The sequence below is a fragment of the Mustela putorius genome, unplaced genomic scaffold, assembly GCF_011764305.1.
Source record: "Mustela putorius furo isolate JIRA1106 unplaced genomic scaffold, ASM1176430v1.1 tig00003853_pilon_pilon_pilon, whole genome shotgun sequence".
Taxonomy (NCBI): domain Eukaryota; kingdom Metazoa; phylum Chordata; class Mammalia; order Carnivora; family Mustelidae; genus Mustela; species Mustela putorius.
The window spans coordinates 42,284,140-42,311,614 of NW_025422005.1; the positions used below are offsets into that span (position 1 = coordinate 42,284,140).

Below are 27,475 nucleotides of genomic sequence, written 5' to 3' on the forward strand. Positions count from 1 at the left end.
AGGGAGACAAACCATAGGATACTCTTACCTGTAGGATGAGGGTTGCTGGAGGAGAGTGGGTGGAAGGATGGGGTAACTGGATGATGGGCATTAAGGAGGGCACCTGATATAATGATGCATACAACTGATCAATCACTGACCTCTGCCTCTGAAATTAACAATACACTGTATGTTAATTTAAATAAAATACATAGAATACCCAACATACACGTATACTCTCTTTGTATCCTCTTAACCTACCTTATTTTCTTCACAGTGTTTTAGAAGGAGAGAAAGAGAATTGGGGGGGGAGGGTGTGTGCTGACTGGAAGGGAGCAGAGGGAGGGGGAGCAAGCAGGCTGTGCTCTGAGTGCAGAGCCTGATGTGGGGGCTGGATCTCATAACCCATGAGATCATAACCTGAGCCAAAATCAAGAGCTGAGCGCTTAGTTGACTGAGGCACCTAGATGCCCCATTATTTTTTCATAGTAACTGTATTCTTTCTTTATTTTTTTAAGATTTATTTATTTGAGAGAAAGAGAGTAAGCGTGCCTACAGGAGTAGGGAGAAGGGCAGGGGGAGAGAATCTTCAAGTATACTCCCCGCTGAGCTGGGAGCCTGACAGGGGCTGGATCTCAAAACCCATGAGATCATGACCTGAGTTGAAACCAAGAGTCAGACACTCGACCAACTGAGCCATCCAGGTGCCCCTATATCCTTTATTTATTTATTTATTTAGCTTTTTCATTGTCCCTCTCCCCAACTAGCATATAGGCTTCATGAGGGTAAGTTTCTTTGGTTTGATATATATATATATATATTTTTTTTTTTCAGATTTTATTTATTTATTTGACAAAGAGAAATCACAAGTAGGCAGAGAGAGGGGGGGAAGCAGGCCCCCTCCTGAACAGAGAGCCCGATGTGGGGCTCAATGCGGGCCTCGATCTTAGGACCCTGAGATCATGACCTGAGCTGAAGGTAGGGGCTTAACCCACTGAGCCACCCAGGTGTCCCTGGTTTTCTGTATTTTTAAGGATAATGCCTTGTACCTAGTGAGCATTCAGTGTTTGTTGAAGAAAATGGGAAGAAAAGCTGAATTGTTTTGTGGACTTCATTATGATTTTCTCTGGGTAAGAAATACAACACCTCTGTTCTTAGAGTGTTTTGGAAATTACTACTCTTTTTTTTTTTTTTAAAGATTTTTTTTTTTTTAATTTATTTATCAGAGGGAGAGAGAGGGAGAGAGCAAGCACAGGCAGACAGAATGGCAGGCAGAGGCAGAGGGAGAAGCAGGCTCCCTGGTGAGCAAGGAGCCCGATGTGGGACTCCATCCCAAGACACTGGGATCATGACCTGAGCCGAAGGCAGCTGCTTAACCAACTGAGCCACCCAGGCGTCCCTTGAAATTACTACTCTTAAATGTTGAAAAACCTAGTATCTGTATGACTCCATGGATTGAAATTGATTCTTTCCCCCAGTTCTTTTAGAACTCATCAAATTGAGGCTGTTCCAACCAGCTCTGCGGCTGATGGATTTAAGGCAAATTTTGTCTTCAAGGAGATTGAGAAGAAGCTTGAAGAGGTAAGTGAGATTTATACAAAATACTGTCAAGAGGACCTTGAGGCTAGAGAAAGTAGATATAGATTTCTGGTGTTGTCATGAAATGATACAAGTTAAAAATTTATATGATATTGTCAAGTATTGAGTTTATTTTAGATTTCTGAGTGTCTTTTATAGTTTCTCTGTAATTCTGATAAGAGTGCATTTCAGGGATGTACTAATCTCCACACTTGAGTTCTGAAAAGAACTTTGGTAAAATGCTGTGACAATCTGAACTAGAGGAAAGACTAGTCCTTTTCCCTTTTTTGTGTAATAACCACAGTCACACAATTCCAATTATACATTTATTAAGCTGACCAAAGTGGGCTGAAGTAAAAGAATTCAGAACAGTCGAGCTGTGTATTTCATCTGTGCTACAGTGTGAAAGGCATACATTGTGCATATGACATAACTCCTTCATTGTAGCATAAAGAATTTATTAACATCTAAGGTGAGTGGTTGCATTGTGAGTGGAAAACAGTGCAACTGATGTGTCTTCACAAAGAACCCTGTATTTCTAGGATTTTCATGATCAGTGACCTTCCTGTGGTAGAGAGGAACAGGTTTGCGGGTTCTGGGCAGGCAGGCACTGGTCCGGGAGCTACAGATCTGTCCTGTCACCATCTTGTAGGGATACACCTACATGGGGGTTTATACCATGGGGGTTTTAGAACCTGCTTTATTCTCTTGACAGTGTTCCATCCACATAAATATAAATCCTTACCATCACTTTTATTTTATTTAAAAGATTTTATTTATTTATTTATTTGTCAGAGAAAGAGAAAGCGAGTGACCACACTCAAGCAGGCAGAGTGGCAGGCAGAGGTGGAGAGAGAAGCAGGCTCCCTGCCAAGCAAGGAGCCAGATGTGGGACTTGATCCCAAGACCCTGGGATCATGACCTGAGCTGAAGGCAGCAGCTTAACTGACTGAGCCACCCACGCGTCCCTTTACCATTGCTTTTAATGACCACCTAGTACACTTTGATTTATGTGTCATCTATACTAGCCTCCTATAATGAACATTGCTTGTATTTAAATTTTGCAAGTTGAATAGTGGTATAGTAAATGTTCTTTTTTACTCATCTTTAAGTACTTAATGCCATGATCATCATAGCATAAATAAAGGGAAATTATTGAGTTGTTGGATACATGTATTTTGTATTTTGGTATGTATTGCCAAGCTTCCACCAAAAGAGGGTACTAGTTTACAGACTTAATAACAATTCATAGGAGTGATTGTTTTTTCCTTATACCTTCTGTGTATTGGCTGGTCTTTTAAAAATCTTTGCCAAGGGGCACCTGAGTGGCTCAGTGGGTTAAGCTGCTGCCTTCTGCTCAGGTCATGATCTCAGGGTCCTGGGATCGATTCTGGCATTGGGCTCTCTGCTCAGCAGGGAGCCTGCTTCCCTTCCTCTCTCTCTGCCTGCCTCTCTGCCTACTTGTGATCTCTGTCAAATAAATAAATAAAATCCATAAAAAAAAAAAATCTTTGCCAATGTCTGGGGCGCCAGGGTGGCTCAGTTGTTTAAGCATCTGTGTTAGGCTCTGGTCGTGATCCCAGGGTCCTGAGATTGAGCCCTGCTTTGGACTCCCTGCTCAGCAGAGAGCCTGCTTTTCCCCCTGCTGCTCCCCCTGATGTGCTCTCTCTCTCCATCAAATAAATAAAAATCTATTAAAAAAATTTAAAAAGTAAAAATCTTTGCCAATCTAATAGGAGAAAAAACCTCTCATTATTGGGCTTTTGTTTTAAATAATCTCTACCCCCAACATGGGGCTTAAACAGTTGTCCCTGAGATCAAGAGTCACATGGTCTCTTGACTGAGCCAGTCAGATGCCGCTCTTGTTATTGTTTAATTACTTATTTATACATGTCCACTGAACTGAAGTTGGACTCTATCAGGGCTCGGCTTGATTTTTTTTTTCTCGCCACCAATATTTGCCTGCAGAGCAACCCATAGGATAATTGCTTCTGCCAAGTTGTCCTGTTTTTTCCCCCCCAACTTTATTCTGTCCAAAAAAATAAAATAAAAAAAAATTAGAAAAATTAGAGAGTATCTGGTAAGCTATAAGTCAATCATGGACTACTTCATTATTCAGATTAACAAAGCAGTGCTGTTTTTATTTCACAGTCTTCTTTTAGCTTTGCAATTCATTCCTCCAGCTCCTGTTTTAATTCTTTTCTCCTCCCTCTGTAACCTCACTTGGTGGGGACCTTGTCTGCTTGTTTCCTTCCCACGACTGTAAGGTTCCTAAATGTTTGTGAAGACTAGAAAGTGAAAGTCTTGAAATCTTTTGTCAATTCATGCATTTTCTACATTAGCAAAGGAAATCTGGCCAGAGATTTTATTTCCACTTTTGTCTGTTAGCAATACCCATTGCCCTTCTTTGAATTCTGCCTTAACTTTTTGTTCCAGTTAAGTTTGAGACAGAACCTACTCCTTGACCTTTTGCCTACTCAGAAAGAAATACTTTTTTTTTCACTCAAGGAGGCACTTAGAACTTTCTTAGTATTAATGATCTTTAGTTTCGTAACAAATGTGTATTTTCTTTCCTGTTTTAACTCTCTCCCTGTCCATTTCCTTACCATGTCTCACTTCTTCGATGAAAAATATTATAAGAGGATCAGATCTTAAAAGTAACAGCAAGTGTAAAATTAATCTACATCGGTTTTAAGGAGGTGGGAGGAATTTCTCCATAAGTATGCCAAGTAGAATTTCTGAATGTTTGCTGGAGTTTTCCTGCTCTGACTTGTTGGTGTCTGTTTCTGAGGCATTATGCATGCAGATGGCATGGATACACCTAGAAATAGTCATTCATGAGCTGCTGGCCTCAAAGGAACCTGGCTTTTGGATGGCCCACCACACCAGGATTATTAACCTATTCTTCTAGATTATCTTCAAAGAAACTTGAGGAATAAAAGATCTCAAGGAATGTGGAGAACACTTGAACTTAAAATTCATTTATGAAAATACACTGTTTTCATGGGCTTAAATTGGAAGTATTAATGTAATCTACGTTGCAGTGTGGTATGGTCAAACAACATAAGCACTGAATTTGAAGTTAAACCAAACTGGGACTGAGTTTTGGTTGTACTGTTTACTAACTGTATGTCCCTGCCCTTCAGGGAACACAGTTCAGTGGGAAGATAGACAGGGAGAGATATCCCCAGGAAATAAAAATACTGTTTTAATAAGAAACATGGATGCATGGGCAGAGGGCTATGAAATTGTCCAGTACAGGTAGAAAAGCCTTCCCAGGAGAATTAGAAAGTGAGTGAGGACTTGATGCAGTTGGGGTGGGAATGTGAGTAGGAGGAGGTGAGTGAGCTGGGACAGGGCATAAGTGAGGGCGTGGAGACACATATGTTTATGGAATTCAAGATGATCGGTATTGTTGGAACATAAAGCCTGAGGAGGATGAAAAAAGTGGGAGGATAGGAACAGATACATACCCCTCAGATTATGAAGACTCCTGAATGATGTGTAAAATCCTCCCTCCTGTAGGCTCTTGGGAATCACATTTAAGAAATTCACACCTGGAAGTGTTAGATGGCTTATGTTATTGTTAGATGGGTTATATTAGATGGGTTACTTGGAAACAGGATAAAGAATAGCCCAAAGAGGGTTCTTAACCTTTATGAGCCTCACTTGTTTTTTCTGCTCAGTGAGCTAATATTAGTACCTGCCCAACTACTTACAAGGTTTTATGGAGATTAAAGAAATAATGTATATAAAAAGATTTGAAAACTTTATGGCCCTAAAAAGATTATTATTGTCATTAATAATTTCTCCTAAAGCTAACTTATAATAATTTGAGTGAGATATTTTAAGGGAAGCCAAAATAAGAGAATTTCTCTTTAAAAATCTGACAAGAGGGGCACCTGGGTAGCTCAGTCCTTAAGTGTCTGACTTCAGCTCAGGTTATGATCCCAGGGTCCTGGGATTGAGTCCCACATCAGGCTTCTTGCTCAGGAGGGAGCCTGCTTTCCCTCTGCCTGCCTCTCCCCCATTTTGTGCATTCTCTCTCCCTCTCTGAGAAATGAATAAATAAAATCTTTAAAAAAAAAAAGTCTCACAAGAAGTTTAGCTTTCTAGGTTTAACTGGAAAATATTGAGAGTTAATTCCAGGACACCCACATGTAAGAAATGCCCCCGTGATTGTTGAGATAAGTAGGCCTAGAGTAAATATTTTTAGAATAGCTTTAGAATAGCTTCTTGTTTCTGAGTAGGTTCAGGTATGTTATATAGTATATGAAAAAGATTGACACATCCATTAGGGTGACTAACATTAAAAAGACAAAAGCCTGGGTGCCTGGCTGGTTCAGTCAGAAGAGCATGTGACTGTTGATCTCAGGGTCATTAGTTTGAGCCCCATACTGGATGGAGAGGTCACTAAAAAAGAATTAAATAAATTTAAAAATATTAAATAGAAAATTAAATAAAAAGACAAAAGTCTGTGGGATGTAGAAAAATTGGAACCTTCATTCATTGCTGGTAGGACTGTAACATGGTGCAGCTACTTTAGTTTGGTAGTTTCTCATAAAGTTAAACATTACCTTATGACCCAGAAAATTTCACTTCTAAATATATACCTAAGAAAAATTGGAGCCTGTGTTCATGTAAAAAACTTGTATACAAATGTCCATGGAGTATTATTCATAATAGCTAAAAAGGAAAGCAGCCAGCAACTGATGAATGACTAAATGAAATATGCCACATCCACAGAATGGAGTGTTATTTGGTCATGAAAAAGGAATGAATTACTGATACATATTTCAGCGTGGATTGGGTGAACCTTAAAAACATTTGGTTAATTGAAAGATGCTAAGTAAAATCACAAAAGACCTTGTATTGTGTGATTCCACTTATATGATATGTCCAGAATAAGCAGATCCACAGAGATAGAAAGTAGATTGGTGGTTGCCAGAGGCTAGCAGGAGAGGAGAAGGGGGATGACTACCAGTGGCTGTGAGTTTCTTTTAGGGGTGATAAGAACATTCTAAAATTAGATAGTGGTGGTCGTTGCACAACTTTGAATATACTAAAATACAAAACACAACAAAAAGAAAGAACGAGCTTAGGCCAGTCTCTGTCCTCACATAGAAACAGAGGTTGGTATCTGATAATCAGTCTATGCAAGTTTCTCGACGATAATACTTATTTGAGTATTTCAGGTACTTATAACATAGTGCCTAAACATATCAAACAGTTAAATCTTTTTAAAAAGAATGAATATTAGACAAACCATAGGAAGCTCTTAACTCTTCGGAAACAAACTGAGGGTTGCTTGAGGGGAGGAGGGTGGAGGCATGGCGTGACTGGGTGATGGGCATTAAGGAGGGCATGTGATATAATGAGCACTGGGTATTATATCTAATGGATGAATAACTGAACTCTGTATCTGAAATTGATATGTTAACTAAACTAATTATTAACTAATGATATGTTAAGTAATTGAATTTAAATAAAATAAGTTAAAAAAATAAATGGATATTATACTAAAAGCAAAAATCTTGTGTCTAATTGCAGGAATGTAAGGCTGAAATAAAGAAGGTGGGAATAAAAACCATTAGAAATTATAAAAGATAGTTCTAAAATAAACATTCTAAGATTAATATGTTTTTTATATATTTGCAATAACCCACTCATGAAATGGAATAAAAATATTAAGAGCCATATAAAATATAAACACCTAAGAATAAACTTGGTAAGAAATGTACAAAAGCCTGTATGGGAAAAAATTGACAAAATATTGCCAACAGACATCAAAAAAAACTTGAAGATATACCATATTCATGGATGGGAGGACTTAATATTGTAAATACGTTCTCCCCCAAACTGATCTAACAGATTTATGTAACCCCATGTAAATCCAACAGCATTTTGGTGGGGAGAAGAACTAACTAAATTATTATAATGTACGTGTATGAAAAAATGTCCAAAACAAGTCTAAAAATATTTGGAAGAAAGGAATTCTAACAGGGATTTATTTTACCAAAGTATAAAGTACATTATAAAGCTATAACATTGGCATAGGAATAGCACACAGATCATACAGTAAAATAAAAACAGCAACAACAACAAAATGCTAACATTGAGAAGTTACGCTGTGCTTTGTGGGTCTTTAAATACCATACAATTCTATGACAATAGCTATTGTCTTCTCAGTTTCACAGATAAGAAGAAAACTGAGGTTCAGAGAGGGTTAGTAACTTGCTCTGGGTTATGAAGGACATGGCAGAGCAGGAATTCAAACCAATGTTGATTTCAGATGCAGTGTTATTAATTAGTAGTGTTTAATTCTAGGAATTTAAGCTTCAATTAATGAGGCTATGTAAAAATATTTAGATGTAAGAATATTATTCTTTGCATTATTACAAGTCCCAGAAGTAAGAATCTAATACCAAGCAAGAGGGGTGCCTGGGTGGCTCAGTGGGTTAAGCCTCTGCCTTCAGCTCAGGTCATGGTCTCAGGGTATTGCAATCGAGTCCCACATCGGGTTCTCTGCTCTGTGGAGAGCCTGCTTCCCTCTCTTTCTGCCTGCCTCTCTGCCTATTTGGGATCTCTCTGTCAAATAAGTAAATAAAATCTTAAAAAAAAATATATCAAGCAAGAGTATTGGTTAGATGAAGTATAGTTCATTTACACAAATGAAGACTGTATGTTATTTAAAATTATGTAGAAGAATATTTAATGACACAGAAATTAGGATAGTGATAGGAAACATAGAAGTGGATTATAAAATATGTATGTAATAAATATGATCCCATTTATGAAAACATGCAGAGAAAAAAGATGGAGGGGATTTATATCAATATATTATTTTCTCTGAGTAATAAAATCATGAATGATTTGTATTTTCTTTTTGCTTATCAACATACCCTATTTTTTCCACAGAAAATGTGTGTGTGTTTTCTTTCAAGATTTACTTATTTATTTTAGAGGGGACAAGGGGACGAGCAGAGGGAGAGGGAGGGAGAATCTTAAGCAGGCTCCATGCCCAGCACGGAGCCCGATATGGGGCTCCATCTCACAATCCTGAGATCATGACCTGAGCTGAAATCAAGAATTGGCTGCTTAACTGATTGAGCCACCCAGGCACCCCAAAAATGTGTTTCTTTAAAGAAAAGTAATTGCAGGGGTGCCTGGGTGTCTCAGTGGGTTAAAGCCTCTGCCTTCGGCTCAGATCATGATCCCAGAGTCCTGGGATTGAGCCCCACATTGGGCGCTCTGCTCAGCAGGGATCCTGCTTCTTCCTCCGTCTCTGCCCGCCTCTCTGCCTACTTGTGATCTCTTGTCTGTCAAATAAATAAATAAAATCTTTAAAAAAAAAAAAAAAGAAAGTAATTTCAGTAGAATTACCATTTTCAATTTATTTTTTAAGAAACATAATGTGAGGGGTGCCTGGGTGGCTCAGTGGGTTCAGCTTTGGCTCTGGTCGTTATCTCAGGATCCTGGGGGGAAAAAAAATCTCTGCTCAGCAGGGAGTCTTCTCTTTCTCTCTCTCTCTCTGTCTGCCTCTCTGCCTACTTGTGATCTCTCTCTGTCAAAAAATAAATAAAATCTAAAAAAACAAACAAAAAAGGAAACATATGTGAGCTTGTTGTCATCGTTAGTTAGTCCCCTGTGCTTCCAGTTATCCCAGTGTTGTCGTAATGATTGTAGTGATCATATTGATCATTTACCCTTCTAATTCCCACTTCTGTATTCTCAGTACCTAGATCAGTGTCTGGTGCCAATCATTGTTGTGATCAATAAGTATTTTTGTAAGGAGCGATGAAAGAAAAAGTAGGAATGAAGAGAAGAGGGAGGGAGAAAGGAAACCAGCCTACAGAGATATGGATCTGAAGTTATCTTTTCAGTTTCATTCCCTTAAGATTCAAAAGCAATTGGTGGTTGGTGTATTACTTGTATAATTCTTTATACTAATCCAGAAAAAACGTTGTCAGCTCCCTCACCCCCCTCAGAATAAAAGACGGCTCTCAGAACTCCTTATCTTTGTTTTGATTGTGGGAAACCAGAAACACATGTAAAATAATTTACCTGCTTTAAAAAAGAAAGAATGGGGGGTTCCCACATTTAGACAGTCCAGAGTCAATCTTTAAGAAATTGCTCATATAAGGGAAACTACTTACAGAACCTACTGCTGTGCAACCCGCATTCTCCCTTTTCTTCCACCAGTTGTATCCGGAAAGCTGAATTTAACAAAAGATTTGGCAGACGAGGGGGTTGTCACCTCTTGCGGTTCAGATTTTTCTGGGTAAAAGATCGTGAGGGAGCTTAGGGACTGCTGCTGGCCCTGCTGCCCACATCATGTGTCTGTTTAAACATTAACTTTAGAGAAAAAGCCAGAGAAACAAACACAATATAATTCCAGTGTTTTTTGTTTTGTTTTGTTTTTCCTTTCCAGGAAGGGGAACAGTTTGTGAAGAAAATCGGTGGTATTTTTGCCTTCAAGGTGAAGGATGGCCCTGAGGGTAAAGAAGCCACCTGGGTGGTGGATGTGAAGAATGGCAAAGGGTCAGTGCTTCCTAACTCAGGTCAGTGCAGTGACACCTTCATTTATAGAAGCCCTGATGTACGCAAGGGAAGATGGGGGTCTGTTTTGGTGTTTCCTAAAAGGGCTGGCTTCAGAGGTGTAGGACCTTGTTAAAGAAACTAGTGTTACAGCTGTCTCCTCCCAAAGATTGGGAAGCTCCATGATAGAGTTGCCAATTTTAGTCTTTAGGATTAGACAAACTTGGGTTGGGGTCCTGGCCTTGCCATTCACCGATTCTGGCTTTGAACAAATTATTTAACTTCCCTCAGCCTCAGTTTTCTGAACTGGAGATGGGAATAATAAATGGTATCTATTTCATAGGGTTGATGCCAAGATTAAGAGAATTCTCTCTCAAGTATCCTGTAAAGCACATGCTTCCAGGACATGGTTACAGGGCCTCAGACGTCCTGTCTATACTCAGTCTCCACTTCCTCTCATCCCAGCCTTTCTTGAACTCACTCCAGGCAGCTTTGATCTGCATCCCTGTTCCAAAACTGTCTTGTCAACATCCCCAGTGACCACCATGATGCTAAATTCAGGGGCTCATTCTCAGCCTTCATATTAGGCTTCTAGTCTTTCCTCTTACCCACTGGACGTTCCTTCCTGGCCTCCCTTACTGTTTACTCCTCATCTCCAGATTTCTTAGTGTTGGCATGCTCCAAGGCTCAGTTCTATCTCCATTCACTCCCTGGGGATCCCCTCTAAATCCCTCTAGGGATTTAAAGCCATCCCTACACTGCTGACTCCTGGGTATCTTCAGCATGGACTCAGCCACTGAACTCCAGATGTATAACCAATTGCTTAACTGACAAGTTTACTTGGATACTTGACAGGTATCCTGAAGCTAATATGTATAAAACTGAATTCCTGATTTGCTCCTACTCCCCTTTAATTATATATTCCTCCCATCATCTTCCCCATCTCCATAAATCGGTTCTGCGTCCTACTAGTTCCTTGGTACAAAAACCTTGTCCTCATCAACTCCTCTTTTCACAGTCAAATTCTGTTTCCCTCTACTACTACCACCTTGGTCTAAGCCTCCATCATTTTTTTGCCTGGTCTCCCTGTTTCTAAACTTGCCCCCTACAGGTTCTTCTCCATGCACCAGCTGGAGTTACTGTCTGTCTATCTGTCTATCTAGAAACTTAAGTCAGACTGTGACTCTCCTCTGCTCAAAGCCATCCAAAAGCTTTTAGCTCACTCAGTAAAAGCCAGAGTTCTTATATTGGCATTATGTGATCTGGCCCCACTTTTTTGTTTTACTTCTCTCCCTTACTTTGCTCCAGTCACCCTGGCCTCTTTGCCATAGCTGAAACATGGGGTGTTCCCAGTTTAGGGGCTTTCTACTATATTTGCTCTGCCTGCAATTGTCTTCCCTTAATATTCTCATGGCTTGTTCTCTTATTTCCTTTGGATCTTCGCCCAGATGTCACCTTCTCAGTGAGCCCTTCCTTACCCTTAATGCTTTTATTTTATTTGTTTATTTAAAAAATATTTTACTTAATTATTTTATAGATAGAGCACAAGTGGAGGGGCAGCAGGCAGAGGGATAGGGAGAAGAAGCAGGCTCCTCGCTGAGCAAGGAGCCCAGTGTGGGGCTTGATCCCAGGATCCTGGGATCATGGCCTGAGCCAAAGACGAGATGCTTAACTGACTGAGCCACCCAGGCGCCCCAGCCTTAATGCTTTTAAATCACAGCCCTGTTAACTACTCCCTATTATCCCTTGCTGCCTTATTTTTCTTTATAGCACTTCCTGCCATCTGATCTACTCTATTATATTTTACTTGTTTCCTTTTTGTCGTTCTCTTCCACTTGAATTGTAAACTGCATGAAGACAGAGCTTTTTGCCTGTTAGGTTCACTGCTGCATTCCCCTTGCCCACAGTAGCACCTGATACATGGTAGGCTTTCAGTGAAATAAATAACTAAAATGAATGAATGATGCTTAGTAAGTATTCAGCAGGTTACATTTGTGTGTTGTATTTTATGTTCATTTCTCTTGTTGGATTGCATGCCTGGGGCAGTTAAAAAATAGGATGTATTGGGACCACCTTTTTGGAAAGCTTAAAATATCATGCTATGAACTTTGAAAGTGATTTGATATATAATCAATCCAATTAAAGCTTTGTAAGTGGCAAAGTGAAAGTCAGGACTGTGTTTTAGAGGATGAAGTTGGTGCATTAGAACTGATGAATTGGAAAGGGAGAAATTAGATGCAGAGGGAGCAGTTTGGAGGATGGATGTTGCCACCATCTGAGTGAGCAGAAAGGATAACCTGAATGTTGGCAGTAGTAAAAGAAGATGCTGTTACATTGTAGTTACCAGGGTATTCAGGGTAAAGTTGATGGGACCTAGTAGCTATGTAGGAGAAGGAAGTCTCTTAAAGATGAGAGAGTTTTGTTACTGATACATTATTGAGGGAGGTCCTGGAGGAGTGGATGATGTCAGGAGCACAGGGGGGGCTTTAGCAAGTAGCAAGGAGGGATGATACTTCTTTCTCTGGGCATCTCTGGGCATATTCAGGGGCATTTTGAGGTAGAAGGGAGGTTGGCAGAGCTCTTGGAATAGAGTTTAGAGCTTGGAGACACGAGAAAATGTTGAGTGGCGCTGAGTAAGGAATCAACTAGAGATTCAGGAAGGAAGAGACAGTAGTAAGGACATCTTGTGTGGGCAGGATGGTAATGTGGTAGAAAGTTCCTGAAGTACATATAGTTGCTTTTTTTCCCCTCAAAATGAGTAGGCAGAACAATAACTATAAATTTTCACTTTATGAGTTGCCACTCTAATGTGGTGTAGGAAGAAAAACTGAAGCTTAATCTAGAGTTAAGCTTTTAAAAATAAAAAGAACTTTTAGAAAATAGTTATTTTAGGATTATATTCTGATACTCCCAGGCAGATGATAAGGTGATATTTAAAAAAAAATTCTCCTATTTTTTTTATTACTGTTTGTTATGAAAGATAATAAGCTTATGGAAAGCTATTAAATAATTTCAAAAAACCTTATTCCCTGTATATCTGGCCGTGAGCTCTTCCCATAGTAGGTGCCCCATCCCAGACCTGAAGGGATTTTATCCTGGAGCAAGGTAATTTCTGCTGAAACTGATACTTGTTGGCAGCTGGGAGTGGCGTTGAAATATGGACTTACCCAGTGAAAGCCACCACTGGAAATAGCCAGCTCCGTTTACATCAGCCAACAAATGCCCATTTGTTAGAGATCAGCTATGTTAAACCATTAATAACCTGTCCTAGTTTGAACTAGCATCTTAAAGAGAATTGCTAGTTCTTTTGGCATGTGCACAGTGTTGAGAGGTTTACTTACTGCTGACGAAGTAAAATTTCCTTACAAGTATTTCATTTGTTTATATTCTAAGAGTTTGGTAATGATGATTAAAGATTTTTAGATTTAATATGCATTTTTCATACTCTTTTCCTCCTGCCTAGGTGTCTTTGTCTATGAATTCTGCCCCTCCCTCCTCTCCTTTAAAACAACTCATACAGCATATCTCTAGGAAGCCAACTTTGATTAATCTTAACATGACACATTAGCTTTCATTCCTTTATTCTGCCCTGCATCAACTTGAGTTCTCAACCCTGCCCCTTTATGGGCAACATGATATAGAAGGCCTCAGCATCTTGTATCCCCAAGATATCGTAGAAAGAGCATAGCCTTTGGAGACACCCAAACTGGGCTCAGACCACAGCCCTGCCACTTATTAGGTATATACCCTCTCTGAGTCCACTTGTCTCATCTAGAAAATGGTGAGAATAATATCTATCCATAGAGCTGTTGTGGGCATTAAATGAGATACATAAAGCACCTTAGCATAGTAAGTGCTTAGTAAGTCATTGATTTCTCCCCAGTACATATATTAAACATTAATTTTGCTTGAACACGTGAGACTTGTCTTGAAACTCTGCAAAAGGGCTTGGGGAACAGAGAAGGCATCTAGATTCATCAAATACTATTGAACTGGTGAAGGCCTGGTTAAAACTGAGCTGTTGGGGCACCTGGTGGCTCATTTGTTTAAACATCCTCCTCTTGATTTCAGCTCAGGTCTTGATCTCAGGGCTGTGAGTTCAGCCCCACTTGGGGCATGGAGCCTTCTTAACAACAACAAACTGAGCTGTTCAATCTTTGTATCCTTCCCGTAACAAATCAGAAGCCATAGTGCTTGGGAGTAATGGGCTTTAGCTGCTTTCAGATGTAGCTCGACTCTTCAGCTCTGTGATTGCGAGCAAGTTCTTTGAGCTCTCTCATCCTCAGAAGTTGTTCAAAGATCCAGTGAGTCCATGGAAGACAAGTGAGCAATAAGCACTGATAATTACAGAAGTAGCAGACTTTCCTAAACAACCTTTTTTTTTTTTTTTAAAGAGAGGGGGAATGAGGGGAAGGCAGAGGAAGAGGGAGAGAGAGAGAATCCTTAAGCAGGCTCCATGACCAGCGCTGGAGCTCTCCGTGAGGCTCGATTTCCCAACCCTGAGATCATGAACTGAGTCGAAGTGGAGAATCAGACATTTAACTGACTGAGCCACCCAGGTGCCCCTAAACTCACTTTTCAATGACTGAGAGTCCTTTCTTAAAATACTACTATACTACTATAAATCACGCCCAGCACTCTGTTTGCTAGCTTTTTTTCTACCCTGCTCTTTAATGATATATATCTACATGGGAACTAAATTTTTTGGACTATAAATCCCTTCATTTTCAAATCTTCACACATTTTTTTTCCCCTAGTAATAAGAAAATTTTGTTAGAAGCAAAGATGGAATAGCCATTGAATCTCAGTCTTTTTAGGGTCTGTCCTTAAGTTCGAAGACATACAATAAAAACTTTTAGCTTTTGCAGTGCCTGGGTGGTTCAGTGGGTTGGGCCTCTGCATTCAGCTCAGATCATGTTCTCGGGGTCCTAGGATTGAGCCCTGCATCCGGCGCTCTCCTCAACAGGGAGCCTGCTTCCCCCCTCTCTGCCTTCCTCTCAGCCTACTTGTGATCTCTGTCAAATAAATAAATAAAATCTTCAAAAAACCAAAAAAACTTTTACCTTCCAGTCTTGTTTTAACTATTTAATAATATGGGCATGCTGTGCTTTAATAACTTACTGCTATCTTAGTCCATTTGGGCTGCTGTAACAAGTTATGGTGGTGCCCAGACTCTAAGGTGACCCCTGTGATGCCTGCCTCCTGTGTTCATGCCTTTGGATGTGCCCTTGAATATAGGAAGGACCTGTGACTTGTTCTAGCCAAGATAATCTGGTAAAGGAGATGGGATGTCATGCTTGTGGTTCTGTTATGCTATGTAAGAAGACTCTATCTTGCTAGCAGTCTTATAAACAACAGAAACTTACTTCTCACAGTTCTGGAACCTAAGTCCAAGATTAGGGTGTCAGCTGGGTCACTTTTGGTGAGGCTTATTCAAGGCCAGCAGGAGAGAGAGTGAGTCTGCTAGCAAGATAGAGTCTTCTTACATAGCATAACAGAACCACAAGCATGACATCCCATCTCCTTTACCAGATTATCTTGGCTAGAACAAGTCACAGGTCCTTCCTATATTCAAGGGCACATCCAAAGGCATGAACACAGGAGGCAGGCATCACAGGGGTCACCTTAGAGTCTGGGCACCACCATAACTACTATTAATACAGTGGTGTCTATGTATTTATAGATGTTTTTTCATATGAATATCTGTTTTTAAGCAAAAGTGGGACCATGCTCACAGTTTGTTTTATAACTGGCTTGTATAACAGTATCATGCATGATACAGTATAATATGAACCTCTTTTCAGGTCAGTAAATGTAGCTCCACATCATCTAATGATTGCATTGCATCCCATTATGTGAATATGATGACTGATTTCTTTCAAAGATTGATTTATTTATTTTAGAGACAGAGCACAAGCGGGAGGGGCAGAGGGAGAGAGAATCTTGAGAAGACTCCATGCTGAGTAGGGAGCCCAACACAGGGCTTAATCTCACGGCCCTGAGATCACAACCTGAGCCGAAAACAAGAGTCGGACACTTAACCGACTATGCCACCCAGGTGCCCCAGTAATTAACTTAATCGATTCCCTCTTGTTAAATATTGAGGATGCTTGTAATTTATGTCACATTTTACCAGTCTGCCATTGAAGAGTTCGTGAGTACCCTCTTCCCCACACTGCTCCGGTGCTGGAGGCAAGCTGTTGCAGTTGGTGGCTTTTGACTGAAGTGTGTACATGAAACTGAATACTCCCCTTTTCTCTTTTCTTGTCCTGCATATCTCTGTTTTAGATAAGAAGGCTGACTGCACAATTACTATGGCTGACTCCGACTTACTGGCTTTGATGACTGGTAAAATGAATCCTCAGACGGTAAGTACGATGGAGATTCTTTCCTAGTTGGTGGGTCTTTTAGTCCACTGTTTCATGTCCTGCCTCAGCTTCATTTCATACCATAAAGTGGAAAGTGGTCAAACCCACAAAACTCAGTGTTCCCTAAAACGTTCAAATGACACGTTCAAATGATGCTTAACAAATGACAAACATTTGTGGTACAGGCTGTGTGCCAGGCTCTGTCTTGTGTGCCGGAAGTACCCAGATGAATAAGAAAGAGTTCTCCTGTACAGGGCATTCACCATGTGGTATGAGGCAATTCTGTAAAAGAGTGAGTGTATCCGAATATCCAGTCCAGGGTGCCGTGCCTAGCTTGTGGGTGGCGGTGGCGTGGGGCGGTGGGACACCGTGTCTCCCTGAACCATCGGAGAAAGCCTCACAGAGGAAGTGACACTTACACTGAGTTCGTAAGAATGACCAGAAGTTAGCAGTGCACAGGTGGAGAGCAGGAGCAGTCCGGAGTAGAGCGATGCGAACAAACGCATGACCTTTTACATTTCCTGTCTTTGCCCGTGCTCTTTTTGTCTGAACGGCCTTCCCTGACAAACTCCTTTTCTTTCAAAATTAGCTCAGATGTTATCCCCAAAGACCACCTTACCAGTTGAGAAGAACTGTGGCCAGTCCCTTCTGGGCCATCTACTGGAAGCAAGCTTAGCGCTTGTCACATTAGATTAGTCACAATGCGCGTATTTCCTTAACATTAGATCATGAGTGTCTCAAAGGAACAAACCACATCTTTTTTTGTCCTCATGTCTACAGAACTTAGCACAGTGCCTGACATTTTTAGATTTTCACTAATCAGTTGCTGGATTAAGTTGTATTTGAAGTGTACTGATGTATGGGTTTTCCTGGTCCCCAGTCATCGAGGGTCTTCTACTCGTTAGTCACCCAGTGTTGAACAGACTTGATACATTTAGCTTTCTTTAGCCAGAGAAAAAAAAAACAGAAAGAAATTGAGATGCTGCTTTGCATTGTGAACTGATTTTTCTGTTGCCTCAGCCTGATCTGTTTTAGGTCTCATTCTTACAGCCGCCTGGTAATCCAAAAGACTGGATAAAATAACTAAATCTGACGCACACTAGTATTCCTTTTTAAAATGTTTTCTCTAAGCAACTGAGCCTATTTCAGTTGATGCTTTGACAAGTGAGAGACTTGCATCTGTGATGTTTCAACTTACTTGACACCACTGGCATGGACATCTCCACCCACGGAGCCTGCTCCAAAATTCTGGACAAAACAGAGGCCACCAGTATAGGAGCTGGCTGTCTTCCTCCTTCCCACCCACTGCTCCTCGTTCCACTGTGCACTCCAGGCACTTCCTTGGCAGGGTGATCAGACTTCACACATCAGCTGCCCTCGTTCCCAGTTTATCTATTTACCACCCATTTGGGGGAGCGAAGAATCAGCTTATTTTTCTTGAACACCTGTTGGCACCCAAAGGAATTAAAGATAAAAATCGGCAGATACTTCTGTTACTATGCTAATGGTCTTCCCTTCTGCTTAGAGGATTTGACTGGAAACCATTAAATGCATTGGAAATTATATTTTCAGTGTTTGGCTACAGTTGAAACAAAGCAGTGTCTCTCCAGTGTAAAGCACACACGAAGAACACCTAGGGGCCAGATTAAAATGATCCTTATGTTTGCATGCCCTAAAGGGAGAAGACTTGTGTTTTCTCTATAATAATTAGTAAATAAGAAGTCATTTTCTCTTTTAATTTAAAAAAAAAAAAAAAGGAAAGATGGTGAGTTTCTCTTTTAGGTACTGCTGGTCCATATTTTTTTAAGGACATATGTTAAATATATTGTGTTCTGAGACACCTGACCTTTAAGTCATCAGACAGAAGGCTCTGTGCCATATAGAAAGGAAATATTTAGTTTGTCCAGACAGAGGAGGGGGAAAAAAAAAGGAATTAGTCACCCTTACCAGAAGGTGTAGAAAAAGCAGAGTTCCGTGCATTTGCGTGGATAAGGCAGAAGAGCTCCTAATTTCTTAATATATGTGCTTAAAAAGCTGAGACTACTGGAAACTTTTTTCATCTAGCTTTTCCTTATTTTAACAGTTGAGTTAAAAGACTGAGATCATAGCAGGGAAATCATCCTCTGTTCCCAAATTTGCTATTATTTCTCTAAAGTTTTCCCAGGATTTCATTACATGATAAATTTAGCAAGCATCAAGTGATTTAATCCCAGGCATTTGTTAAATGGAACAAATTGTGGCTCTGCACTTCGGATTGGTTTGATTCTTCTTCTTAAGCCAAAGATTGACACCAGCCCCTCAGTCTGAGCAGGCTGCCTGTCCTCCCTCTGTAGGGATCAGTCCTTTATCATGTAGACCAAAAAAGGAAACAAAATTGGTGACATTTCGTCCACATTGTGCTGAATCCCAAGAGTATCTAAGTGTGTTATTCATGTGCTTTTTTTTCCCAGCAGACTACTGAAAATTTCAGTTCATATTTTTGTTGTTGTTAAAATTATATTTTTAAGTAATCTCTGTATCCACTGTGGGGCTCGAGTTCACAACCCAGAGATCGAGAATCACATGCTACACTGACTGAGCTAGCCAGGCACCCCTTAGTTCATATTCTTGATCCACATGTAGTATTTTTATTTTTATTTTTTTAAAGATTTTATTTATTTATTTGACAAAGAGAGATCACAAGTAGGCAGAGAAACAGGCAGAGAGGACGGGAAGCATGCTCCCTGCCTAGCAGAGAGCCCGATGCGGGGCTCGATCCCAGGACCCTGAGATCATGACCCAAGCCAAAGGCAGAGGCTTTAACCCACTGAGCCACCCAGGCACCCCACACATGTAGTATTTTTAAACAAACCATCTAGTATGAACCCACTTCACTTCCTATTTGGAGAATGTACCATCGGTGACAAAGGCAGATAAAGGTAGCCTCAATTTCTAAGAGAAGACATCTGGGAAAGATGTGGTTTTTGACTGCTCTTTGTAAAGTATGCTTTTTACAAAGCCTTCCTTTTGAGGAATCTAGTTTCAAATCTGACCCAGCAAGCCAAGTTTCATATTTTGAAGAAAGTTTAAAAAACCTAGATAAGTCAAATGATCTCAGGGCTGGATCGTCTAGAAATATAAGCAATCACAAAACAAAAAAATACCAAGTAATAAATTTTCTTTCTTCTTACAGGCCTTCTTTCAAGGCAAATTGAAAATCACTGGCAACATGGGTCTGGCTATGAAGTTACAAAATCTTCAGCTTCAGCCGGGCAAAGCTAAGCTGTGAAGAACTTTTGCAAATTAAGATGAGATATATAGATATCTGTCTATATACTTCATTGTCAGAACTTAGACGGAAACTACACATTGGCAAATTGCGTGAGATTTGTTTTTAAATTTGTTTCCAAAGCTCTGGGCGGACAGAGCCTGATGATGTACTACTGCTAGCTGAATTACATACAACTGTGCATTACAAAGTTAATATGGTAATTATGGTTTGGGGTAACATTGAGTTTCGGAATAAAATTAGGAACAGTAAAATCTAAAAACTATGTAAACAAAAACTCTCATTTTGCTTATAAAGTATATTTAAAGATCATTCTGCTGAAGATTCAACTTAAGTTTTCCTCTGGAGAACTAAGGAAGAAACTGAATGCCAGGAGCTAGCCAGTAATTAGTGTTGAGCACTTAATCTATTTTCCATTAATAGTTTTTAAAACTCTGTTCAGAGATATTTTTAAAAAGACTGAAATTTTGCATTTCATGCCACCGAATGATATTTTTTCCCAAATCAAAATAAATCTGATCAGAGTTTGGGGGAAAAAATCTACAACTGAATGCAGGCCTATTTTTAAAATAAAAACATTTTTTAAATGACTTTCCTTCTTGAAAAAAAAAATCAGTGTATTGGTCATAAAACGCTGTTGTTAAAAATAATTGAACAAATAAAGCTCGCTTTGAGATGCACAGCTTTTAAACTATCTCAAGTGCTCAGTCCTTTGTTCTCATTTTCCTATTTCATATAAATTTAGTTTAATTAATTATCCACATTTAATTTATCTTCCTGATTTTTCTAATGCTAATGTTATTTCTTATAACTTAGTAAGATACGGGGTAAAATAATGCTTTTGGAAGAATGTTTAATAGAAAATTAAAATAGCTCTTCCTGATCTCCTTTGTGTTTATTGTGTATGTCCTTTTTGTTCAGGGTCTTCTCACTGATAGAGAGTAAAAGAAACACTGGGGGATTTACAGTCCGTGTTATCTAGGTATATCTACTGGTATCTACTGGTTACTCTCATAGAATCACTAAGTTGTTTTGTTTTGTTTTGTTTTGACAGACAGCAAGAGAGGGAACACAAGCAGGGGGAGTAGGAGAGGGAGAAGCAAGCTTCCTGCTGAGCAGGGAGCCTGATTCAGGGCTCAATCCCAGGACCCTGGGATCATGACCTGAGCTGAAGGCAGACACTTAATGACTGAGCCACCCAGGTGTCCCAATCTCAAATTCTATAAAATGAACTCAGAATAGAATTCAGACCTCCTTCTCAACTGTAGTTGTTTCTTTACTCTGAGAAGAAAAAGATTTGAGAAAAAAGGTCCAAAAGAATATCTGATTTATCTTTAGTTTGGTTTTATTTTATCATCCTGTTATACTTGTCCCAGATAACAAGAAACATGTGGAAAGATAAACAGGGGTGCCTGGGTGGCTCAGTGGGTTAAAGCCTCTGCCTTTGCTCAGATTGTGATCCCAGGGTCTTGGGATGGAGCCCCAAGTCAGCATTTTGCTCCTCCTCTTTTTCTCTCTCTCTCTGCCTGCCTCTCTGCCTATTTGTGATCTCTGTCAAATAAATAAATAAAATCTTAAAAAAAAAAAAGATAAACAGAAAAAAACTGGTTCTTGGGGTAGAAATATATTTGTGTATGTGCAGTTTATACATATACTAGAAACTTAATGATGAAATCTAGTTAGTAGCAGTTTAATTTCTAGGGAAGGGAGCATCAAGGTTTGAAGGAAAGGTTAACAGGTCTGGGCTAAAACTGCTGCTGCTACTGGTTTTGCTGCTTGAGCAGGTTGAGTCTCAGTTGCCTGATCTATAAAGTGAAGATACTAATATTGACCTCCTAGGATTATTGAGAATCTCGAGAGAGAGCATAAGCAAAGCACCTATTAGTGTTACGTACGACATAGTCACTCAGTAAATGTGAGTTCCCTTACTGTTCCACAACTGCCACCTCTCACCTCTGGGATAGGTGATACGTCTATGTTGTTTTCTTAGGTCCCACTTTTTGAATCTTTTTTCCTTTGTTCACTTACTTAACAGGTAGTTCTTGAGTGCCTACCAGATACAGGGTAATATATTTAAGGTTCAGTGTTAGGCACTGGAGGTGGTGATGAGCTCTTCCTCTCGTGGTGCTTACAGCCTAGCGGGAGAGATGGTTCACACCAAAGAGCTGGGTAATTCCTACAGACCGATGTACCATGAAGGAAATGGTCAGGGTGCTGGGATGCAGAATCACAGTGATGGGTCTTCTTTGAGAAAGTGATCAAGGGAGACCCCTTTGAGAAGTGAGGTGTGAAGGTTGAGGAGTGAACCATGCAAAGAACAGTGTGTGAGAGGGTGGGAAGGGGGCCAATGTGAGTGGAATCTAGTGAGCTGGAAGGGCGGTCCAAGATGAGGTTGCCTAGGCAGGCATAGAGGAACTAGCTGTATTGGAATTTGTTCATTGTGGTAAGGCACTTGGGATCTGCTGAAGATGAGCTTTATATCCGTTCATGTCTCACTTGTGCTGCATATCCACTTTGCCAGTATATCCTAAGTCTAGGCCCCAGGCTCACGGAGCAGCTATTACCTGGAGCATTGTGATCGTCAAGGCAGAGGAAGAGAAAAAGGTGACGTACCCTCTCTCTGGCTCTTAGAGTTTCCACCCCAAAGTGATACATACCACCTTTGCTCCCATTTCATCATCCAAAGAAAGTCACGTGCCTCACCCAACTTCAGAATCTTACCAGAATGAGAGGATAGAGTTAAAATATTTGTGAAAGAACTATGACCATTACAGAAGCAGCTGTAAGCAGGGGGGTGAAATGACTTAAACTGTCACTGTGGCGGCTGTGTGGGGAATGTACCCCTTTACTCGGGGAAGGGGGCTGGACAGTGGATGTCCAGGTGCAACAAGATGGTGTCCTGGACTGGGGTGTTGGTGGCAGAAATATGGACATGGAAAAGTCAGCAGAGGGAGAGCTGACAGAATTTGATGACTGGAAGTAGGGGCAAGAATGACTTCCACATGTCATGACTGGTATGATGAGGGGACAAGCAGATTTTAGGGAGAGAAATAATAAGGTCTACTTTTGAACTTGTTAACTTGGAGATGCCTGAGAGATCGGCATGAGGAGATAGCAGAGAGGCAGTTGGATTTACGAGACTGGAGCTCAGGGGCACCAGTGTGGCTCAGTGGGTTAAAGCCTCTGCCTTTGGCTCAGGTCGTGGTCCTGGTGTCCTGGGATTGAGCCCCGCATCGGGCTCTCTGCTCAGCAGGGAGCCTGCTTCCCCACTGACCACCGCCTGTCTCTCTGCCTACTTGTGATCTCTGTCTGTCAAATAAGTAAATAAAAAGTCTTAAAAAAAAAAAAGACTGAAGCTCAGAGGTGAGGTCAGCTTAGAGATACACATTTGGAGGTCATGGGCATCTGGGTGGTATTAAACTATAGGGATAGCTCCTGTCATCTGGGGAGGCAAAGTGGAGTGGAGTAAGCCTTGAGGAACTTACGCTTTAGAGATCAGATAGAGGAGGAGGATCTGGCAAAGGGGATGAGGAAGAAGGACTAGAGAGGTTGAGAGACATTTCTCAAGAAGAGAGTATATATAGTCGAAAGGTGGGAGTTGTCATCTGTATCCTTTGCTCTATAAGGTCAAGTAGGATGATGTCTGAAGGTGTGTACTGGATTAAATTTGGCAACAAGGAAGTCACTGGTGATCACTTACAAAATCAATTTCAGTGGAGTAGTAGAGATAAAACATAGATTGCAGTTGGTTTCATAACGAGCTATGAATAATAAGAACAGAAGAGTTCCATTTGGTAGTGATATGCTCAGTGTCCAAATGATTAACACAGAGCAAGCACATTAGCTAATACTTTCAGTCCTAAATTAGGTCATCTTGCATATCATGCATTTTGCAACAACATCTTGCTGTTCTCTGTGCTTACCCTCACCATTCTCTCCCTACTCCCACCCCAATCCACTTGGCAAATTCCTTTTCATCCTTTTCCTGACTTAGCTTTCAGGAAGCTATCCCTGTTTGCCATAAGTGGAGTTAATCATTCCCTTGTAGTAATTTGTTTCTGTTTCGCCTGAACAGAGACTGTGTCTCATGTGTCCATTTTGATCCCCCCAGCACTAAGTCTTGGCTTGCTGTCATTACATAAACGAATGAAAGAAGTTAACAATTTAAAAACAATTCACAGAGGGCATTTCTGAGTATAGGAATCCTGTCACAGAAATGCATTCTCTATTACAATGACCTTCAGTTGCCCTAATGATGAAAGAGGACATTAAGAGTTCTCCTTTTAGCCTGACTTACCCTGCTCTTTCTTCGAAATACTCACAGCTTCTCAGAGCAGTCTTTCCATTTAAGATTGAAGCAGCCCAAATAATAAAAGTCAGTTTGCGGGTTTATTACAGTTTTAAAAAGAAAGTGGCCCAGTGGGTTCTGTGAGCATTGAAATCATCAGCCTTGTTGCTGTGCTTGTACAGTGAATTCGGACTCTCCAATTTCTGCAGTCCTTGTTGAATTTATAGAGAAACAATAATGGAGAGTATGACTAGGAAGTGAATTTGGAGGGCAGGGTGTGGAAGAGTCACTGAGGTGTGATCAGAAGAATCGGATCAGGTCCGTCTGCCTCTGGGAAGCTAAGTCAGAGCAAGGCACTTAGACCTCACCAGTCTTTAGTTTCTTGCAAAAGGGGGACATTGTTAATTCTTTTTTAATTGTCTCATTAGACTGTGAACTCCTTGAAGGTAGAAACTATGTTATTCATCTCTGTGTCTTGCTTTAATACAGTGTCCACCAGAGTGAGCATCAGTCAAGTTTCTGGAGTTTTAGACAGTGATCATCAAAGTTCTTTTTATTTTTATTTTTATTTTTATTTTTAAAGATTTTATTCGGGGCACCTGGGTGGCTCAGTGGGTTAAGCCTCTGCCATCGGCTTAGGTCATGATCTCAGGGTCCTGGGATCGAGCCCCACATCGGCTCTCTGCCCATCGGGGAGCCTGCTTCCCTCTCTCCGTCTGCCTTCCTCTCTGCTTACTTGTGATCTCTATCTCTGTCAAATAAATAAATAAAATCTTTTAAGAAAATAAAAGATTTTATTCATTTAAGACACACACACAGAGCGAGAGAGAGAATGAGCAGGGGGGAGGGGCAGAGGCAGAGGGAGAAGCGGGCTCCCCGACTAGGAAGGAGCCCAATGTGGGACTCATTTCTAGGACCCTGGAATCATGACATGAGCTGGAGGCAGACGCTTAACAGACTGAGCCACCCAGGCACCCCATTAAAGTTCTTTTTAAATGGAAAATCCCTTTGAAAGTTTCAATCACATATAAATATAAACCCGTTCTGTTTTCCCCATACATGTCACCCTAATGAAAAGAAATATGAAATTAAATCCTATAATTAATAGCTTAATCTTCTGAAACTCTAGCAGTTTCAGAAAATAACACTTCAGTGCAGCCTGGTATAGAAAACTTGGGACCCATCAGATGTGGGTTTTGGTTCTAGCTCTGGCACTTAAACAGTTGTGGGACATTGAGCTAATAATAAGTAAGGACTCTGAGCTTCCTTCTCCCTTTGTAAGAATGGAATAATAATTCTCCCTTGCTGGCTGTGAGGATTAGCAATTTTAGCTTTAAAATGACAAGCCACACAGTAGGTACTCAGTAGATGGTTCCTAGTGATACTTGAGGATTTTTTTTTTAACAGGAAGGAATTTATTCTTTGGGACATTTTGTGACAATCTTTTGAGTTCAGATAATATGCTAGCTTCAGGATTGGGGACAGTTTGCATATTTTTATGGACTGTCCACATCCTTACATTTTCATGAAAATTTAATAGTCTCTGTAACTTAGTGAATGGATATAGAATTGTTGAGTTTGACTTATGGAAGATTTGCATTTCAGCCAAGATTACAGTTCTAGCTGCCCATGGCATAGCTGCTTTCTGAACACAAAGACTTTGCCGGATGTTATTGACCAAAAAAAACAGTCATCAGTCAGATTGTAAATTACTGGGTAAATTACTCTGTGGGACTGGGTTTGTTTAGAGACCACACTGATATGAATTAGGAGTTGGGGGTATGGTACTAAACAGCTAATAAGGTCCCTGAAAGAATTATGTGCTATCAGGAACCACAGCTGCGTCTGGCCAAACGTTAAGAGTTTTTCTCAATAGAGAGTTACAAAATCTACTGGAAACGTCCAGTATTAATATCTATCTGGAGACTGTTGCAAACAAACAGCTCTTTAGTTCTTGGTTAGAACAAAGAATATAGAGCCAGATTTCTGGCCCTTAAGAAATGTGGCGTCTGATTCTGTTTGGCAGGAAGTTTAATCTGGCATGGAATTTTAGCCAGACTTCTTGAAGAAATATTTCTTTTAATGTATCATATCCAAAATTTATTGCAAAGAGTGATGTCCATTTAACCTATTCTATTAATAGTTATTTAAATACTTTGTAAATATTCACAGCGCTGTTTTCAGCAGCATGTAGTAAGCAATAGACCTTTTATTTACCGAATTTGTGGCCTTAAACTTTTAGGCAAAACTGGGGAAAATTCATTGTAGTCCACTATTCTTTTAAATTGCAGGCTGAGAAGTGTAAGTGCTACAGTTTTCTAACCAACTACCAACACCAATACGTTTCCTTTTTCTTCATAAAATATTATGTAATTCACCTTTTAAGAATACAGCACCTTCTGAGTGTGCAGTACACTGTTCAAGATTAGACCCTTCGTTTGAACAGAAATACATGGAAGAGTTCAGATGTGAAGCTACAACAGTACAAGGGAAAGACTGACTAGGCAAGCAGACAAGAGCCTTCAGCTTGGCAAAGTGATGCCCAAGGACAGGGTGTGATAACAGTTCACAGATGTTTGAGAAATGGAAAGACCAATGAGAGGGAGGGGTTATTTTGCTTAGTTACTAGAACTAATGGGAAGAACTATAAAAGGGGAATTTCAGACTAAAAATCCGCTGAACTTCCCGACAATAAAAACTGGTCAAGAGTGAACTGAGCTCCAACACAGAGATGCTCCTGAACCAGGCTGGCAACACAGGGCACCTGTGGCAGATGGGCCTTAACAGTGGCTAGTGGAGCATCTGAATGGCAGAAAACACTTCACTGACAGCCACTCGAGGATTTCTCCTTTTGCCATTTATCAAAATCTTCTTTCTTCTCTGTGTCAGAAAGACTTGGTATTTTTTAAAAATTTTATTTATTTATTTGATACAGAGAGAGAGAGAGAGATCACAAGTAGGCAGAGAGGCAGGCAGAGGGGGGGGGGGGGGAAGCAGGCTCTCCACCAAGCAGAGAGCCCGATGTGGGGCTCGATCCCTGGACCCTGAAATCATGACCTGGGCTGAAGGCAGAGGCTTAACCCACTGAGCCACCCAGGTGCCCTGATTTATACTTTTTAACTTGACTTGCTCCATGACTTACTAGATATCTTTGAAAGAAACAGAGAAATGAGTATTGAAAGTTTTTCAGTTTTCATCGTGGGAAAGGATCCCGAGTCTGTCTGTGTCTTTGTCTTTTCTGAGGTCCGTTTTTACTTAGCTGAAAACAGTAGAACCACAGAATAACAGCTGCAGTGTAGGTGACCGCGCTCCCTAACGCTGGAACCTAAGCGTGAATTCTGACGCAAGCACTCATTAGCTGGTCACCTGAGCAAGTTACTTATCCTCCCTGAGCATCAGTTTCCTAAAATGGGGCGGCAATAATACAATTATGCTTGTTGAAGATTAAGTGAAATG

At 40.4% G+C, this 27,475-nt stretch overlaps 1 protein-coding gene across 2 annotated transcripts in view; it reads left to right on the plus strand.

Moving 5' to 3' along the window:
- Positions 1 to 20,614, plus strand: part of SCP2 (sterol carrier protein 2) — a 112,076-nt gene extending 91,462 nt beyond the window's left edge. The window contains exons 13-16 of one of the 2 annotated variants that reach the window (XM_004774435.1): positions 1,458 to 1,560; positions 9,989 to 10,118; positions 16,384 to 16,463; positions 19,636 to 20,614. In XM_004774435.1, the coding sequence (XP_004774492.1) occupies positions 1,458 to 1,560; positions 9,989 to 10,118; positions 16,384 to 16,463; positions 19,636 to 19,731 (409 nt within the window). In that variant the 3' untranslated portion in view covers positions 19,732 to 20,614. The remainder of the gene's footprint in view (positions 1 to 1,457; positions 1,561 to 9,988; positions 10,119 to 16,383; positions 16,464 to 19,635) is intronic. The other variant, XM_045064534.1, reaches the window with a different exon arrangement.
- The last annotated feature ends 6,861 nt before the right edge of the window (positions 20,615 to 27,475 follow it).